The sequence below is a fragment of the Schistocerca cancellata genome, chromosome 2 (genome assembly GCF_023864275.1).
Source record: "Schistocerca cancellata isolate TAMUIC-IGC-003103 chromosome 2, iqSchCanc2.1, whole genome shotgun sequence".
Taxonomy (NCBI): Eukaryota; Metazoa; Arthropoda; class Insecta; order Orthoptera; family Acrididae; genus Schistocerca; species Schistocerca cancellata.
Genome location: NC_064627.1, coordinates 76,611,566 through 76,632,645, shown reverse-complemented (window position 1 = coordinate 76,632,645; position 21,080 = coordinate 76,611,566). Strand labels below are relative to the sequence as shown.

The 21,080-nt window shown below is 38.3% G+C and overlaps 1 protein-coding gene across 1 annotated transcript in view; it reads left to right on the top strand.

Annotated features, from left to right (window-relative positions):
• LOC126161352 (E3 ubiquitin-protein ligase UBR5) overlaps window positions 1–21,080 on the top strand; it is a 349,964-nt gene that overhangs the window by 61,078 nt on the left and 267,806 nt on the right. The window contains exons 8-13 of the mRNA XM_049917120.1: window positions 2,954–3,105; window positions 5,611–5,880; window positions 8,079–8,189; window positions 14,431–14,573; window positions 14,762–14,873; window positions 14,973–15,127. Of these exons, the coding sequence (XP_049773077.1) occupies window positions 2,954–3,105; window positions 5,611–5,880; window positions 8,079–8,189; window positions 14,431–14,573; window positions 14,762–14,873; window positions 14,973–15,127 (943 nt within the window). The remainder of the gene's footprint in view (window positions 1–2,953; window positions 3,106–5,610; window positions 5,881–8,078; window positions 8,190–14,430; window positions 14,574–14,761; window positions 14,874–14,972; window positions 15,128–21,080) is intronic.

Below are 21,080 nucleotides of genomic sequence, written 5' to 3'. Positions count from 1 at the left end.
TTTAGCATTTGAATCAGCATCACTTGATTATCTGCGAGGATCGCCATGTTATCTGCAGATCTGATACATCAACATCTACATATTGTAAACAGTCGCATGCATTTTTCATGGCATTATGAAGCACATGGTTAAAACAACTGACTTTGAGGATCTTTTCATTCTCATTATTTAATAGTTTCACGATTGAAGGGTGCTTGCCATAATTTATGTTGGCACTATCAGCACAGTATGATGATTTATTACCGACATTGAAGTTATTATTTGACTTCAGTGAATTTTTTTAACAACCTATTGCAGTTTCATCTGCCTGTTCTAAGAAATACAACAGTTTGTTTTCAGTTCCATTGAAGAAGTCAAAATGTTGTATTACAACTAGAAACATTTCCCTGTTTAGGTGATTGGAGGCATCTGTTGCTAAAGAAAAGAACAAGCTGCATTTTATGGGATCATTTAAAACTTCCAAGAAATTGTTCACATGACATGGGGCCAATATGTTCATTATGATCATTTCAGTTTTAGTTCACCCACTAGATAGAGGGTGATGCAGAATAATGGGAATGTTTGAAATGAGCAGTGGCAGCCATGGGCAGGTGCTAGCACTGCAGGTTCATGACATTTAGTGAGTAAACAGTCTGCCATTTCAGTAATCGTGGATCAGTGGAGTGGACAACTGCATGTGTTAGCCATAAAAATGTTTTATAAAAACATTGATTGGTAGCGGCGCAGAGGGAGTTTCGACGTTTTTATAATTTAGGACGTCATGATGCTGTTCTGTCGAAACACGCGATAAAATGTTGGATTAATAATTTGAAGAGACTGGATCTGCCCTCAAGAAGAAACCAACAGGAATGTGTTCTCTAGTGAACATTGATGTTGTATGTGAGTCTGTCTTACAGAGCCCACAGCGTTCAAATTGTAAGCAAGCAGCTGTGGTTGGAATGTCCCAGGACAGTGTTTGAAGAATTGTTTATCTCGATTTAAAATTTCATATGTACAAACTACAGATGGTGCAACAATTGAAGGACAACGATTTCCAGTTATGATTAGGATTCTGTCAACAAATGATAACAAAAAATAAACAATGACTATGAATTTCCAAACAGGTTGTGGATGTCAGATTCGGCACGTTCCCCTCTCACAGGTTATGTGAATAAACAGAACTACCATTACTGGGCAAACACATATCCTAATGATGTTCATGCTAGTAAGGTGACAGTATGGTGTGGTGTTTCATCACATGGGATTATCGAACCCTATTTTTTCGCAAATGAACTGATTGTTGTGTGGAGATGTTATGAGCTTTCATTACACGTGCGTTGAACAGCTTTCCAAACATTCAGGCAGCCTGGTTTCGACAGGACGGATCAACATGACACACTGCACGGCAATCAATGGCAGATGTGCAAGAATTGTTCGGCAACCGTGTGATCTCATGATTCAGTAACATTCCCTGGCTCCCTAGATCACTAGATTTATCCATTTGTAGTTTTTGCTTGTGGGGTTACCTCAAGAGCAAAGTCTACACAACTTGATCAAGAACCCTGGATGAGTTAAAACAGAGAATTCGGGATGCAATTCACAGTATCCCAGCTGAGATGCTGCAGCGGTCATTGGAGGAATCTCAACAGCAGATTTCACGAATGTGTTCATACAGATGTAATTAAAAAAAAAATGATAATGCCATCAACGTTTAGTAAATGGCAAAGTTGCAAGGTTTCAATTACTATGAAGGCAATTTGTTTCCTTCATCATTTCCAGTTTTATTGGATTGTAGAAATGTTCCAATTTTTCCGTGTCACTCTGTATTTTCTTTGATACATTAGATTCACTGAACACGTTTTTTGAAAGTTTTATTGCACAGTCCAGGCTTCTACAGCTTAGATTGTGTTTTACTGTGTGGTAGCCCAATGAAAGTTCACGATCAATGGTTTTCGCATCATCATTTGTTAGATCTTTGCCCAAGTGAGGAGAGTTGAAGAAAGTAGTTATCTTGGATGGATTAGTGAGATCATTTGCTTTGCATTCATGATCCGCAAGCAAATACAAGAAGTTAACTCAGAAAATTACCAATTAGAACATGTTCAACAGTAAGATATTTTTTTATAATACATAGTAATACTTATTACTTGAAATATTCATGTGCTGTACACAGTCATGGTTGCTGCCATGTTCGATGCTAAACAGACGTTTGCAGATTGAACTGTTTACTTTATAAATATTTGACCGTGCTGGTCCAGTCCAGGAATAGAAAGTTTCCCACTTTATAAGATATATACACATATACTTCATGTTTTCTTTTTTGGTTGCTGCCCATCATAAAATCTTGGAACAATGATTCACAGTAAGCACTGGCACTGAAACAAAGTTATGTCTAACCACCCAAGTGTCGCTTGACCATTTTCTAAAATAATAGACATAATGTCGATATACAATCAGTTGTGTCTGCTGTGCAATGTTTCAATGACTTCTACCATGCATTCAGAATTTAAATACTTAGAAAATATTTGTACATGTGTAAAAATAGCTAAAAACAGTGAAAACTGCCCAATGAGCAGAAGATCATGAAAAAATATGTTCAAATATGGGAGAGTTCGTTGCTGTACACATTTCACATAAAAATGGGAACCTTCTTCATGCATGGGGTTAGAGGGCTACCGCATCATGTAACCCTTGATCGTACTGGGACGCTTTTCTCAGTTTTAGGGCCACATGCACTGTACACTTACTTTTATTATATATATTGAATTGATTGGAATTTGAGCTAAATTCTCAGTGATATATTTTTGCCAGCATCCCCCGTCTCTTTTTTTGCCATCCCCTGTCTCCCCCCCCCCCCCCCCCCTCCCGTCCACCTCCAATTCAAGGAGAAATGCTTAAGAGGTATATTAGATAAAAAAAATTTGCTATTGAGACTATCAGTGTCTGACTCTTGCTTTTTTTTTTTTTTTTCTAGGGGTGTTCTACCATTTGGACAACGAAAACGCTTGTGGGAGAAACACAGAGCAAAAACTCGGAAGCGTAGACCATCCACAGCATCGGCAGAAATAGTGTGTGGGAGCCAAGTTTGCATGAAGAATAGCCCAATGTATCAGCCAGGAGCTATAGGTTTGTTTTTATTTTGGACCTTTTATTATTCTGAATGTAATGTACTGTACCGTTGTTTTGACTGTAAACTGCTAATACTTTGGCAATTGAACACAAATGAATTTCAGATAACAATATGCTGAGTAAACAGATAGTTTCAGAATTGGACTCTGTCTCATCTAATAATAAGGTAGAAAATATTTTACAGGCAGAACTGAAGCTTGAATAAATTAATGAACTACAATAGTAGAATAAGGGAGGGAAGATACAGGCATAATGTCCTCTCAACAGTGAGTCATCAGAGATGGATCAGAGTTCAGACAGAAAGTGATGGCGGAGGAAATTGTCTATGTCCTCTTCAGAGGATCCACCCTGGTTATGTCTTATAAGGGGTTAGATACAGTAATCAAGCAGTAAAGTTAGGCTAGATTTTAATTTTTGTTCCTAAAAAATATGAATTTTAATTTCATGCAATGTATTGTGTGAAGTATGTGTACAGGCAACAAGAAAACCAGGCACTTGGATAAGGAACTATGTCACTAATGCCATAATTAAGTTAAAATTCAGTGTTGCAAAAATGTTGATTTTCAGTTTCCTTGATAACTCAATTTGTAATAAACATTTTGCATTTATTTTTATCGGGTTTTATAGTTTTAACCCATAGGTGAAACATTCATTAGGATCATCAGTTCACTCCTTGTGTAATGTTTTACAATAAATTTGAGTTCCTTATTGGATATATTTTAAGCCAAAGAGGTTTCAAAAAAAAATATTAGTCTCAAAATTTTATTCCATTTTGAAGTCCCATTTCTCAAATGAAACACCTCCAATTTTTAGCGTAACCATCATTTGAAAGAGTTTGTTTCATGGGGACATTCTATGAATAGTCTGTAAATGAAAAAAAGATAAATACCTGCTGCAATGTTTTCAGAAGTTCAATATTTAGTTCATAGTGGATTGCTGATTCAGTGGTAATCAGATTACAGATTGTCAGGACGCTGAGGTTTCACAACATTTTAATTGGATGGATAGATAGATACTCAATTTGTTCCATATATGTGTTAATTTTCCTTATGCAGTTCTTGATTGAATATTTGAGAAAGTGAAATAAATAAAAGATCTTAAACATATTTTTGTGTTGATTTATTATTTCTAGTATTGAATCCATTAACTGAGTTTCTGATATGAAAAATAGATTATTTGTGACAAGTTTCATTCAGAGCCTGTGACTTGGCTCCAGTTGGACATGAAGCATGGGAAGTTGATTGAACTGACTTCTTTCTATTATTTTCAGAAGTTTTTGATTCATGGGCATACATATACAATATCCTGAAATCATCGCCAGAGGTGTCAAAAATATATGTGTCAGAAGAAATCCTAAGCCTGACTGGGAATTAAACCCCAGACATTTAATCTCTGAGTCACGTGGAATGTAAAGTGTACCAGAACACCCAGTGTGAAACTCCGTTCACTTTTTTCTTTAAAACAAATGAGCCTTGCTAATGTTTTTTCCTATGGCAGTACCAAAGTTATGTTATCGGTTGACACTAGTCGGTAACAGCACATGCGCTGACTAGCTCTACTTACTTCATTTCTCCTAGCCGGCTGCTGACTTCCAAATTGCCTCCTACAGTAGAGTTGGAGGTAACTGGAAGGAGTGTGCTAGTGAGATAATCCCACCTAACCACCAATGAACCACATACACTACCTGGGTCCAAGCAAATTGCAACAATAGTCCAGCCTCACAAAACTCCCTTTTAAATGACATACTGGTGAATATAGAGAAACTATGAAAATCCCGAGTCCAGTTTGCTCGTGTTTCTGAATTGGCTGAGAACATTGTGTAAGAGATAACTGTTGTTTGTTAGGGACATATTATTCTTATTTTATTTTTGCCTTAAGTCAAGCCGTAATATTTCGTGTTGTATATGTGTGTGCATGTACACCTGTGACATGTGGCTTTAGATCACTTTAGGTAAAATTTGATACTTAATTTTTTTTATGTAAGGATTCTAAAGACCAAAGTGTTGAACTTCAAGAATCTTCAGTTGATCAGTCCCTTGTGATTGATTGCGATTGATATGAACAGTTCTGCTCTATTCTGAGATGTGCAGTGACTGAAGATGATGTGAAGGTGTTTCCTGGTCTTGTTACGTAATTGCAATTTAGATTTGATCACTTCGGGAAAGTTGCGAGAGCTTGTCATTGAACATCATTTTGTACATCTTGAATTCCAATATATGGCTTCTAGGCAATTGGTCATATTTGTGAGATAATTAAAAGTGTAGGTGTGTGTGTGTGTGTGTGTGTGTGTGTGTGTGTGTGTGTGTGTGTGTGTGTGTGTGTGTGTACAGTGAAAAAAATCTAATCAATAACAAAATGTACTGTATTTAAGGTTCTCCCCCATCCCATTCTAATGTGCTCCACATTTGTTTGTATATGCATGTGAGCTTGAGAGTGTGTGTGTTTGTTTTCAGTCAGATGTAGCATAACCAGAACTCAGGAACATAAATTTTGCTTTAACAGGTTTCACCATATCGGGTGGGGTTCCAAAAGTGGGCCAGCTGCTGAATGCTGCATGGAATTTGACTGATGTATGCCGTTTCAAGCTGCTAAATACAACTGCACCTGATCAGCAACGTCGCGATGCACAGAGCTCATCTGGAACATTGCCAGCTCCTAGTTCCAGTAAAAGCAACAGCCACAAGGAAACAGCCGATAGATTGGATATGCCACCACCTCCCTCACCTGCTTCCAGCACGTGCAGTGATACAGGAAGCATTACCACCAGTCACAGTGAGTACTTTTACATAACTCTCTGAATTGTAAAGTGATTATTCACCTTTTAACTGTACACAGTGAATGAACAAAATGAACTCATTGCTATGTATCTTAAGCTTCAGGGTTGACGTATTATGCAGGAAACTGTATTGCTACTGACAAGAGATACTTGAGTTCCTAAACGTCAGTAGAGTGAGGGATACATGCAATTAGCTTCTATTGGGATTTATGTCAAAACCATTGCTTATTTAAGCAGCAAAATATAAAATATTAACCTAATCCTTTTGACTAACTGTTGACATATCTCTGTCCTCGGGGAACTATACTACACCTCCCAGAGGTATAGGGGATTGTTAAGTGTGTTTGGTGGTATATTTATTGATAGTTGTGATTCCTCACTGAATTTCAGAAAAATAATTTTTCCATGTTCTCTCTCGTGCTGCTGCTGTTGTTGATACAAAGAGTTATATGTAAATTAGCACCACAGCTGCTGGTAAGAAGAATTTTTGCTAACACAGAATGTTTCCTTTGAACATTTTCAGGTGACTTGTATTGGACACACACATTGAGATATGTGGCTGTCACTAGTGAAAATTAAACAGTTTTCTGATGGTAATTGAGGTTGTAATATACATACATCATATTGCAGTTGACAGACTTTCAGCAAACGGGAAAGCGCTGGTAGATAGGCACAATAAAACACGCACACACACACAAAATTTCGAGCTTTCGCAACCCCCGGTTGCTTCGTCAGGAAAGAGGGAAGGAGAGGGAAAGATGAAAGGATGTGGGTTTTAAGGGAGAGGGTAAGGAGTCATCCCAATCCCGGGAAAAAAGGACAGGTATACACTCGCGCGCGCACACACACACACACACACACACACACACACACACACACACACACACAGACACAAGCAGACATAATTTGGTCTTTAAATATGTCTGCTTCCCTCTTTCCTGATGAAGCAACTGTTTGTTGCGAAAGCTTGAATTTTGTGTGTATGTTTGTGTGTCGATAGACACACACATACACACAAAATTCTAGCTTTCGCAACCAACGGCTGCTTCGTCAGGAAAGAGGGAAGGAGAGGGAACGACATATTATGTCTGCTTGTGTCTGTATATGTGTGGATGGAAATGTGTGTGTGTGCGAGTGTATACCCGTCCTTTTTTCCCCCTAAGGTAAGTCTTTCCGCTCCCGGGATTGGAATGACTCCTTACTCTCTCCCTTAAAACCCACATCCTTTCGTCTTTCCCTCTCCTTCCCTCTTTCCTGACGAAGCAGCCGTTGGTTGCGAAAGCTAGAATTTTGTGTGTTTGTTTGTGTGTCTATCGACCTGCCAGTGCTTTTGTTTGGTAAGTCTCATCGCACACACACACATATCCATCCACACATATACAGACACAAGCAGACATATTTAAAGACAGGTAAATCTAAGTACTTAGCATAGTGTATTTCCTCCTTGCCATTGAGATGTGATGAAGTATTTCTCACTCACTTTCAGATAGACCACAGTTCGATGACACAAATCTTACAGTTCCGACAGGAGGACTTTGCGATAGGTGATGGTTGTGGCATGCAGACTCCAGTGACCCACATTTTACGTGAATGCATTTTATATTCAGACTAAAAGAGGGCAGAGGGCAGTTTATCAACTGATCTGTCCTCCATGTTAGTTCAAAATGGAACAGATATGACACAACTTGTGAGATTTTTGAGGTGTCTGGCTTTGTTCCCACACTAGTAGGAAGCAAGTTTTAATGTGTTGCCTGAGTTGATGGCTCGTCTTTGTAAGGGATCAGTTAGCCAATTCCCTGAGTGTAAAGTTTTTACCCTAGATTTAGGTTTGGATTTTAATCACACATTTTTAACATAAACCGAGTTGTAAATGTTAGAGTTGTCGTGATTCTGTATGAGTGGATAAGTGAATGGGGTGAAAATGGGAAAGAGTGATCATAATTTAAAGTGAATTTATGTTTTAGGCTTTTTTAATTTTAATACTTTCAACAACATTCATCTCGATCTATTTTAGCAAGGGATTTAATTACCTCATTCATTGACACATGCGCACACACGATAAAGACTGTAAGTATATGAAATTCTTGACCAGTGACAAACAGTTGGCTAAAGGATGATGTCCACAAATTTGTTAATTTGACCATTAAACATGTCTCATGTATCGTAGATAACAAAATTCCTTCTTTTTACACAGAACGGCAGAAACGTGTAGTTCCTAAAGGCGAAGAAGCCGAAAAGAAAGATGAAGAAGAATGGCAGTTAAAGGATGTTGTTTTCGTCGAAGATGTGAAGAGTGTTCCTGTTGGTGAGTAATATTTGACATTAAGGACTATGTTACACAACTTTTATAAAGTTTTTTCCTGTTATTATTATTATTATTATTATTATTATTATTATTAACTTTTTTTTTTAATTGATGCTACTGTTGCCAGTGAATGGGGAGAGAGAGGTGTTTGTTTGGGTTGTGGCAAATTATTACTTAATACTGGGAAGAATCACAAAACTGTGTGTATATGGGGGTCGTGCATTTTCTTTGTCCTCTTGAAAGGTTTGCCAATGTGAAATCTGCAGAGTTACACCGTGGTTTGGAATCCATGTTAAATTACACTGGCTAACAAAAGAAAACAATTTTGAAATGTTTCCTGCACTTATGAGTCAATTCTTAATGATTTTGGGTTGAGGGGAACGAATATGACACTGAAGAATTTTCCTTAGCTCTAGTCTCTGTGATACACAATAGATGGAAGTGTTTCATATTAACAGATTAAGAGAAAAAGCTCATTTTTAAATACAGATGCTAACAACTTTGAAAGAGTATTTGAATTTTTAATTGGTAGTTGCATTTTACAAGTTCTAAATTCCTGGAAGAATAACCTCACAGATGGTTGGATCTGAAGAGAATCATGGTGGCTGCATGAGATCATAATCTTGTAGCTTGCCTCTTGTAAGAGAGTTTTGGAGCATCCCTACACAAAGACCAACAGTAATCCGCAAGCATTGCTTCATTCCAGTGGCCTTGAAATCTTTTTTCCATCACAGAAATGTCCTGATGGAATCTTTCTCCATGTTCACTACTGACAACTCCACAACTTGGAGGAAAAAAGTCTAGGTTGGTGTGGAAGAAATTTGTTTTAAGGGACATGCTACATCCAAGATTATGGTATTTTTGCAGGAGCACTGTCAGCAACTGAGTGTATTTATCTCTTTTGTTACCTAAAAATCAATGAACAACTCCCTTGAAGGCTTCTCAAGCTTCCTTTTCTTTCCCCTCCAAAACTTGGTCAAATCCAGGATCCTTTCCAAGGTCTCGAATTTGTGGACCGATAAAAATACTTTCCTTAACTTTTGCCTCACTTAATTTCAGAGATTTCACTATATACTTAAAGGCTCGTCTTCCTCAATTCATATCGTTGACAAAATTTTTCATCAAACCCAGCTTCATATGCAAAATTCATCAAACCCAGCTTCATATGCAGGATTCGAAGAACAACATCTTTCGGGTCCATGAGAGGCTCGGCAATGACATTTTTCTTGCTAGGGTTAAGATTTCTTGCAGGCCAGTCTGCTTTAATATAATGAGATTTCTTATCCATGCTGTCTCACCATACATAAACAGCAGCGATGTTTTGTGTACCCCAGTTGCACTCCTAAGAGTATGGTAATGACTTTTAGATCACGGCAAATTTTCCATTTTTGATCATGATATTTGATTGAGTCAAAGAGGGCTGTCATATTTGCATGTCTCCTTCACGTGAACTGCATGACCAACAGGAATAGATGGAAGATGGCTGTCATTGTGAAGCAACAGAAATTTCAAATTAAGTTTGGAGGAGTTTATGAATAGCCTCCATTCAGTTGGATCATGGTTCAAATTGAAAGATTTCATCAAGCCATTAATGTCACTACAAAGAACAAGACTGTTTTTCTTCTCTAAAAAGGGAAACCGTTCCGTGTGATATTTTCTCTACTGTGAGACTGTGACATCACTTTTGAGAAGATTCATTCCATTGCTGTAGTAGATACCCAAGCATTTCTGCCTTCTCCTTTGACAGGTCAAGGTCTCTAATGAGACTACACAATCCTGCTTGGGACTCAGTCTGTGTGGTTTATCATCTTTTCCCTCAAAATCAGGGTCATGGAATGTGGAAGGCTTGTTTGGTTCTTCTCCTTCTTGTTCCACACTGTGTTCATCTTCTACTTCAAACAGAGAATTTTCAGGTGACGTACGAACTGGTAAACTATCTGAATGCGGAATAGGTCAATTAGCGGATTGAAGATTCGGGTATTGAACTGTTTCTTTCTTCATAGACTACCCTGCCTTTATAGGTGGAGTCAAGCAGAAATGGGAGTCACCTTGTATTGTTTGTAGGCTCCTGCTAAACAATAGGCACAGCAAAAGCCATAGATCATTTCTTATTTTTCAGCCATTCTCGCAGTGCAACTTAACATACATTGCCACTTATATGTGCAGCTCAAGCCTGGTCCCCTACTTTTATACTGAAATAATGCTGATAGGAAGTCTTCACAAGAGACGTTAAATAGCGTTTCTGTGAGCAAAATGTTATTTCACCACAAATGTGACAAAAATTATTCACCTTATTTACACATTTTTGTGGATTTTACATTACAAAAGCACTCTCAGACCAGAAATTCTGCTTTAATTATAGCAGAAACTAAATGAAAGTCATAGTCACAGCACCAGTATCTATGTTTATAACTTAGCTGAAAATCATTTGTGTCTTGTTTTCAGACAGGTGTGGCAACTCGGAAAACAAAATTTCCTGCAAACTAAAAATGTTGACTGTAAAAATGAAATGTTACTTTATTTCCAAAATAAGAGCTAGTCTGTCATTGTTGTGGTGAACATTTTCATTGTTCACCAGTGTTATACGTAGGTGCACCTGTAATTGGCTGGATAGGTCGGAGAAAGGCAAAGGTATACCACCTCCAACCATGCCTAATAAAACACTGTGATTGTATGGGCCAATCTTCAGAGGATGACTGGTTTTTGTTTGACCTCACTATATACAATTGTTGTGTTACCTGAACATGTTTAGTGACTGCATGCAGATGTTGTGTGGCCCAAATATGAACTCAGTGTTAAAAACAAAATATTTGCAATCAGCAGAATATATGAGTGACCCCTTCATCCTAGGGTCTGAGTGACCTGTCTTCCATTGTTAACCTTTCCCACTTCACCCCTCTCTTCTTCCTGAGGGAGGAAGGAGTTAACAGTTCCAAAAGCGAGGGTAATGCCATTGCTTCCACTTTCATGCATGTCTCTTAAACAGTACTAAACATTTTGCCATATGAAGGTAAGGATGGTTGTCTTCATTCCAAGGACTGGCTTGATGCAACTCTCATACTAGCCTATTCTGTGTATACGTCTTCACTTTTGCTTAACTACTACAACCATTTGAACCTGCTTACTGTATTCAAGCCATGGTCTCTCTCTCCAATTTTTAACCCATTATATTCTTCTTTTAGTCAAGCTATGCTGCTACGAAATTTGTGTGTTTTTTTTTTTTTTGTTAAAATTTGATGCAGTAGCTCATCATTAGTTACTCCTTATACTCGTCTACTCATCAGCGTTCTTTCTCTGGCACCACATTTTGAACATGTCTGTTCTATTCTTGTCTGAACTGTTTATCATCCACATTTTACTTTGTGCAAGGCTCACTCCATACAAATAATGTCAGAAAATACTTTCTCACCCTGGTATAAATATTCAAGGTTTAAAATTTCATTTCTTATCTGTGAGCTTTATTTCCCTTTCCAAACTTCGTTTTGGTGTCCTTAACTTCTTGCTGGATGAACAGATTAAATAGCATTTTCAACCATTGGTTCTCTTTCATGTGATTCACGGTTGTAAATAACCTTTTGCTCCCTGTATTTTATACCTGCTACCTTCAGAATTAGAAACGACAATCCAGTCCACATGATCAAATACTTCATCTAAGTCTACAAAGATACAAACATTGGTTTGCATATCTTTAACCTACCATGAAATAAGAAATTAAAGTTGTGTTTTTCTGAATATAACTGACACATTTATTTTTACAGTGTTACAAAAACAGTTACTCAGATTTTCCGAGCCAGAAATTTCGTGTTGGAGGCATGTCCACCCGACCGACCATAATTGTAATATAGTTGCGGTTTGAGATAGTGGAGTGCCACCATTATTGTGGCTGAAGTGTGGAATAAATCTCCCTGATGTGGGGAATAAATCATTTTTTAATTGCGACAAGTGTGCATAGGAGCTGTGCAATGGTGACAGGTTGGGAAGACACACCAGAAACTACTTTCCAGTAAAGTGACAACAATTGTCCCAGTACAACAATGCAGTTTTTAACCTTAGAGTGACATAAGCAGACCTAACAGAGAACACCACTTATCAGGGCAAACGGGGCAAAGCAGCATTAGAAATCAATTTAAAATGAGCGTAGAATATGAAATCGGAAAGCGAATCCACACACACGCACACACAAGATTGTAGCACCTGAGGTGTAGCAATTGCCACCTGTACATATTGGGGGGGGGGGGGGGGTTGCAGTGAAATGGTTAATTGGACTTATACGAGACAGCCTTAAAGTAGAATATAATATCCTGTTCTGGCATGCCATTTGATGTCTTGATATTCATACAGCTGATTTTCTTTCTCCAAGGATCTCTTTAATTCTCCTATAGGCACCATGTGTCTTTCCCACACACATGCATGCATCTACAAGCTTGCACTTCCCACTTTTTGCTTCCCACTTTGCTATTTTGCACTTCTGTTTTTTGTCGTCAGTGTTCCCATTTGTATACTTCATTTGCTGCATTTTCATATTTTCTCCTTTCATTAATTAATGTTAATATCTTCTGTGTTATCAAAGAATTTCTACTGATCCTTGTTTATTAGCTATTTGAGCCACCACTATCTTCAATATTTCATATCTTCAAAGCTAACCAACCATCTTCTGTTGTATTCCCTTCCCTTGTTTGTCAATTGTTGCCTTAATGATATTTATGAAAGCCACAACAACTTGCGGTTCTTTTAATTTAGCAAGCTCTGCACCTACTTAATTTCCTGTCTTTCTGCAATTCATTTAATTTTAATCTGCAATTAATAACCAGTAAATTATGGCTGGAGTCCACATCTGCCACTAGCAATACTTTGCAGTTTAAAATCTGGTATTGAAATTATGTTGTACTATTAAATGAACCGTCTGAAAGCTTCTGGAGTCTACAGGTTTCTTCCATATATACCACTCTTCTTTCGTGGTTCTCAAACCATAAAATAGCAATGATTAAATTGTGCTCGCTGCAAAATTCTGCCAAGCAGCTTCTCCTTTCATTCCTTTTCATCAGTTTTTTCCTTCTTTTTTTCCCCCCTACTTTTGGAATTCCAGTCCCCATCACCATCACAATGAAATTTTCGTCTCCTGTCGCTATGTGAATAATTTATTTTATCTCATGATACATTTTTTTCAATCTCTTAAAGTCATCTGCAAAGCTAATTCACTTATTAATTAAAAAGTGCGCTATTTTTGTGTATGTTCGCTCCCTGTCTATGTTGGTTATTGATATTATCTTCACTATGTTGTTCATAGTAGCTTAATCTTATTCCCATTTTCTTATTATTAGACCTATTCCTACATTATCCCTATTTGCTTTTGTGTTGATTACCCTCTCCCGTCCTGACCAGAAGTCTTGTTCTCCTGCTACTGCGCCTCACTAATTCTTACTACATTTATTACTTTTTGTATTTTGGAAGTTTGTTGTAGTAATCCCTCTGTAGAAAGGCAGCAGTGAAAAAGTATCAACTGGTAAACAACAGTAGTATTTTCATATGTTGCCTTACCTTAAATATGTTATGTTTTTGCTGCAAGGTGAGGCTTTCTGCATGGAGATGACTTAATACCAAAGTGGCAGTTTGCACAATTGGGTAGTGGCAAAGTGTATGGGTTGGGCTCTACAACATGAGTCAAGCAAACTAGCTAGTGATATCTTGGAGGGCTGTTATGTATTGTGTATTTTTTATCAACTATATGAAGAGTTAATTTGAAAATTTTGTAGACAAGATTTTCCTTGTGAAATTAACTGCTGCACTGTACAATCGGACACATTTCAGAGCCCTTTGGTAAATAATTGTAGGGTACTTGTAATGAATCATTATCGGATGTCCCTACCTTTTCCACAAGAAAGGTTTCCAGTATCATAAAACACAGTTACCAGTTCACCAATACTTTTTGTTTAATGGGACTTGTGTTCCACACGCTTGTTGAGTTTTTATTTGCACTAAAGTGTTCCGTGCTTTTCCATGTATCAAACTTTCCTGACTGATAGGTAGTATCCATGTAACTTTGGCTGGGCCTAGCGGACAGTAGGGCAAGCTTTTGAAATGTAATTGTAATATCTGAATTGCTGATTCTTGATATTCCAACAGTCACACCTCTCTCGTCATTTAAATTTTATTACAATTGATTTTTATGTTAAATAATAGAAAGGAACCCATATTTCTTCTCAGCAGTGCTGTAATGCTCTGGTCCTCTTGTTTTGAACAGGTAGAGTGCTGAAAGTTGATGGAGCCCATGTAGCAGTGAGATTCCCAAGTAATAAGGACACCAAAGAAACCAAAGAATTGTCCAGTGATGACACAATCAATCTTCTTCAAGACTGTCGTCTTATGAGGAAAGATGAACTTCAAGTAAGTTTATTATTAATTATTCAGTATTTATATTATGTAATTTTATAAGAAGCTAATTGAAGAATTATTATTTTTTCTCACTAGTGTAGTACTGATAGATTCAGACTTCTTGAGCTTTTTGTGCAAGTTGTCATCTGATTTAATTAATAATAAAAATGAGAAGTTAGTCGGTGATCTTATAATTTTAGGTTATTAAGTCCGGAGCAACATCTCGCGCCCCCGATTGCTTCCAGCGCTTCCCTAGGCGTGTGAACGTTGCTGAGGGTGGCCAGATACTAACGTTGACTGTTGATGGAATTGGTAGGAATCTCAATTTTATCGACAAACTTGAGTCGCTGAACACATTTTTACATTTAATAAATGATAAAATTCTAATTTACATGTCATATTTATTTGCAGGAATACACGCTGTCGTCAAAAATAATTCTAAACTCAGCTATGTCATTTACAACCTTAGCACTGGACGAGCTGAACAAGAGAGCCCTTTTCCATCAGATACAAACTCCTTTTTGGGCTTGGATCCTCAAAATATAAGCCTTATCAGTGCAGGAGAGGTGAATATATATGTATGGCTTTGGTTTGTGTGATGAGAGAAGTTCCTGACTAGAATGTAATGCAGAGTTTTTCACAGCAGTTGTTTGAATCCGCAAGTGTTCTTGAGAATCTGTTGGCTTGGTATTAGAAGTACTGAATAGTCTATTACAAAACTATTCTAAAGGGAAATGTCCAATATTGTATTTTCAAGAACTGCTAGTGATGCACAATTCTTTATATGAAGAAATAGCTAAATTTAGGGTAACTAAATAATAGCAATCTAAAGGTTAGTCTGAATGATAATGTGAACAATATTTCAATAGTGTTTTATCAACCATTCCTCTCGAATGGTAGCTGTGGAAGCAATTTCATAACAATACTTGTTGTCTGATGTTTCCTCTGTGCTTGCACTTGGTGGGAGTTTTGTTTTGCTTTTATTGTATGCCTTTTTGGTTCTCGTGATTTTGGTTGTAGGGTAACACACAATGGAAGACATTCCTTGTTTTTAACTTACTATTCAAAGAGGATGTCAGCAACGAATATTAATTACATTCATGTCTGTAGAGAGGTATCACTGTGTGCTCAAGCAGCAAAACTCAAAGATGAATTGAAAACTCTGTAAGTCCATCTTTATCCAGGATATTTGCAGGACTTTGGCTGTTCAGTATTAAATGTCAAATTAAAACACTTTCAGGCATCTAAATTTACAGTTTTATTTTACTTTTGCTTCCAGTTTCAGCATTACAGTACACCCATCTTCAGGCTCTCGACCGACATGTAGGAAAAATCCCACCTCTTGTACAATCAAAATAGGGACCAACATACAGTCAGTGGTATTCGTAGACTTCTTTTTAACAAAGCATTGAATATTAATTACATCCGTGTCAGTAGTGTCACTTGCAAGTGATACTCAAAAAGAAGTCAGCAGATACCAGTGACTGTATGCTGGCCCCTATTTTGATTGTACAAGAGATGGCATTCCTCATATGTGTCAGTCAGGGGCCTGAAGACAGTGTAATGTAATGCTGAAACTGGTAGTAAAAATAAAATAAAACTGGAAATTTAGACGGCTGAAGATGTTTTGATTTGACATTTTATTTGAATTGAAAACTTCATCTCTAATTTCTCCTTTTTTATTGTATAATTCTGCAATAGAATAAATGTAGGCAGCATGGAAATTAAAAATTGTGTAAGAATATATGTTGTTCTGATGAGTAGAAAAGTGATAAACGGATATTTGGGAACATATCTGGATCTTATCTGTATCGGTTTTCATGAATACACTGCCCAGGGAAAGTAAATTAGTACACCCTTTTAGCGGTTTCCAGTTCACTTAAGATTTATTGTTACAACAGTGTGTATGGAGTACACGAAATGATTACATTTACACATCAATAGCCCAAGCATTTCCGAGGTTCCAGGTGTCAACCAATGCTGAAAGACCCATAGTAGTTCATGGTGTAGCCTCCACAGGTCGAAATGCAGGCGCTGGGCATCCAGTTGATCATACAGATGGCGAATACTGTCTAGGGATACATTATACCACATCTGTTCATGTAGTTCTGCAAATGGGTCACTCCTCGTCCCATCATATCCCACATGTGCTCGATTGGAGACAAGTCCGAAGATCCTGCTGGCCAGTGAACCTGCAGCATGTCTTGAAGAGTATGTTGAGTTTCACAGACAGTTTGTGGGTGAGCAATATCCTTGTGGCATAACACATCACTTTTGTGTTGCAACGATGGCAAAAGAGTGGATCTAATAACATTCTGCACATACCAAGTGCTGGTTAGCATCCCATCCAGAAACACCACCATAAGGTTTGGGGTGGGGCAGTGTGTCTTGGGCAAATGCACTCTGCAAGATAGTTCTCACCAGGTCTACGCTATACACACAAGTGACCATCATTTTGTGTACAGGCAGAATCCGCTTTCATCGCTGAAGACCGCAGTGTGCCATTCTATCTTCCAAGTGATCCTCCGATGGTGCCAATCAAGCCATGCATGTCGATGCTGTGGTGTGAATGGAAGACGAGTTAGAGGTGTGTGTGGCTGTAGTTCCACTGCTAATAAGTGGTTCGCAACAGTTTTTGTTGACATGCCTGTGCCTACAAGCCCTCTTATGTATATTGTGTTAGCTGTACAATCTGGTACTGCTGCCCATACAATACATGTGTGGATGTCCATAATCTTGTCTATGCATGTGAGAATGTTCACGTGATCACTGATACCAGCATCATTGCATGACTGATGCAGGGCGTCCAACTTGTATATGATTCTCTGAAAGGATCATCCCGCCGCTCAGAAGGCCACAATTTGATACCTTTCAAACTTGCTCTGTTAGCTGTAGGAAGCATGAGAGCGTGGTTGCCTGCATGCTTCACAAGTTTCCACCATGGTGAGTCTTCTCGCTGTGAACATTTCCTATGAAGAGGTTCTCTTGTAGCTATGCCAATATGCCATCTGTTGGCGGACAATGTTGAACTGTTATAAGTACATCTACTATCCCCTTGGTGGCATATGCCGTCTTCGAATAAAAATAGATGTCTTATTTCCAGACGTACTAATTTTTTTATCTGCGGTGTATATCTGGCTGAAGGTATGCATCAAATGTTCACATTTTTGAAGTATGTGGAAATTTTCTTTCTGAGCTTGTTTACAAAGTAGCTGTATTGCAACAAAAAATATTAGTTTACCACTGAATCCCAGTGAACTTTATCATGATGCGCCGTAGCTAACATCTGTAATTACTTTTGGTGCACATGTGTGAGCAATCTAAATTCAGCAAGAAATCTCTTCAAATCTTCTGAAGAACGTAGCACGACTACCTTAAAATTATCTCTCATGCCTACCAGGCAAAATCAGTAGGAGGACTCTTAGCGTTACTTCTAATATATCCGATCGACCTACAGATCAGAAGAAGGTATGCCGAATATTGGCTCTGAAAGGCCAATTTTGGAAAGCTAGGGAAGTAAATACTAAACTAACACTCACAAGGAGGAGCTTAAAATGTAGATGACTGATGAATGACAATCTGGGACACTACCAGTACGAGGGAGGAGGAGTGTGTGGTATTCTATCAGATGTTGCAGAACATGCATTGTCATCAAATTTCTGTGAAGGGCATGATCTACTTCCTGATGGGACATGGACCATATCTCTGTAGATTCAATATCAGAAAGTTATATTGATTGTGTTGAATTGATTTTCAATGAGCTACAACAGGAATTAAAAAATCTTAGTAGTAATTCTCTTAGTTTCAAGTCCACACCAAGGAATTTACTGACAACTTGCTCCTGTTGTGTCATTGAATTCGTGAAAAAAAATTAGGCAAACATCTGTGTTATATTGTTGATTACACTAACTTATATATTTAGCAGCCTGGTATCTGCGTAGGATCTGTGTAAATTTTATTTATTACTAACTTTCTGATGTTAATTTTTCATTTATTGACCCGTTTTATGACCATGGAGATTTGCTCCTCTAGAGGTTGTCTTGCAGAACTAGATGTGTAAAATAAAATGTGTTCAAATGTGTGTGAAATCTTAACGGGACTTAACTGCTAAGGTCATCAATCCCTAAGCTTACACACACACACACACACACACACACACACACACACACACACACACACACAGAGGTTGGACCTTAACTCTGTGCATTTATTCACAAGGAATACTTTCATAGTACAGTGATTCTTTTAAACAAAATTTACAAGTCAAAATTCTTCTTGACACAACACACACATAGTTATTCTGGTGAAGGTGATACCCAGAATTTACTGATCAGGGAAAATGATACTCAGAATTTAATTATGATAAGGAAATAGTTTTTCTTTAAAATTTCTCAGTTCTTTTAAAAGAAAAAAGATGAAGTTAAAACATTATAAAATATTACTGCTAGTGAAGCAAGGAAACAAAAATCCCATCGCATCTAGAGCTTTCTCTTATCAAAGCAGGAAATTTTACTTAATCTTAATATCTTTCTTGTCGAAAAGGTAACACGTTAAATTGGATCTTAACATTTCTCTTAAAAAAAAAAACCAATTAGTTTAATCTTAATTTTCCCTGACCAAAGTAACACTTTTAACTAAGGCTTTATCAAAAGATAAAACATGCATAAATATACAATAACAGCAACCCCACAATGAAACACTCGTGATGTTTGCAATAGACAATTCTCACACACCAGTGCTTTGACAGTATCCCCTAAAAATGCAATTTACAAATTAGTGAACCAACAAGTTACTTGGTTTTTCTTGGATCGAAGGGCTTGCCCTTGTGTCACAGAGTAGTTCAGTTACAAACAGTCAAACCTGAACCAGCACATCTGTCACACATTACCAGTTGGAGACTCTTATCTGATAAATACCACCAGCAGGCTATTCGGACTTAGAAATATTAAAATAGAATTACTGCCATGGTGCCACCACTCTTGCGTTCTGCACTAAGACCATAGACATGATGCACAGTACCTTATTTCTCACTGTACCAAACACTCCATGTTGCCCACGTGTCTGTAAACAAGACTAATAATCCGTCTTGCATACTCTGGTTCACTCAGGCCTGTATATAACCAGTGCAGCTCCAAAGTCCACCACAGCGTCCCACAGCGTTGGTTAGTAGTTTTCAGTGCAGTTCCCCTTCTCCACGTTGACAGCATTTGTTTTCTTCACCATGCCTTCAAAGACCCAGTCACCTGCCCACCGTTCTGTTTCTCCCACTCTGCCAGCGTGGCTCTGGTCTCGTGCCCAAGTAGCTGCCCATTCCCACCAGTGGAAATTGGCTACCAACAGCCGATAGGCCGCATCGCGAATTTGAAATGTGTGGGCAAACGACACAGTATGAAGAAGTTAACTTTTAAATTTACTTCCAAGATTTTCACACAACAGCATGAATGGCTGCAAGTTTAGAGCCTTTATTTTGGTGAAGTGTGTAACTTTCACAGATTTGTCAAAACAATATGAAGAGTATCATACATATCCTTAGAAGCAAGTGCTTCTCGGTGTGTTACACAGTGTGTGCGTCAACATCAGTTCAACTTTCATTCACTTTTGTTGCCAACCCTGTGACAATACATTACCTTGGCCCCATCTGCACAGACAGCAACACATTTTTTGCAAAGGAATACCTACTTTTAACAAATAAAGGTCAGTCATATTGAAAATGTTTTCTGCTGTAGCATTTGACTAAAGTAGTTTGTTGATAAAAACTCTTTCTCTAAACTGTATTGCGAAGAGGACAGATTGCTACTCACCGCAAAGATGACAGAGTTGGCAGACAGGCACGATGAAAAGATTGTTCCATTGTAGCTTTTGGCCAAAGCCTTCTTCAGAAAAGAGAAACTCACACAAGTACGCGCGCGCGCACACACACACACACACACACACACACACACACACACACACATTACTACTTCCTGTGACCATTGGCCAGACAACAACAGAAACACATTGAACGGGAGTAGTGTGGGTGGGGGGAAGGGGAGAGGAATAGCAGGGTTTGAGAGCAGTGTGGGCTGGGGAAGGGGAGAGGGATAGCAGGGTACAGGTGGGGGAAGAGGAATCGGCATTGCCTGAAGGAGCATGCAGAGACAGTAGCGTGTGGGACAGGGCTGATAGGCACAGTGTTGGGAGGCTATATGGGGGAGAGAGGAGGGGGCAAAATGGGGAGCGGAAAGGAGAGGAACAGAGGAAGGAAAAGACCGGTGGATTCACGAGCAGAAAGCAGTGCACAATGAGGATGAGGGGAGATAAATTCAGAGGAGGTGACAGGACAGGTAGTGGAAACAATTTGGTGGAGCGTGTGAGGAGAGTAAGCTAATGGTAGGTTGAGGCTGGGATTATTTTGTTCAGGAAAGCTAGTGGTGGATGGGAGGGTCAGATGGCCTGCGTTGTAAAGCAGCTGTTGAAATCAAGTATGTTATGTACAGCTGCATATTGTGGCACAGAGTGGTCCACTTTGCTCTTGGCCAC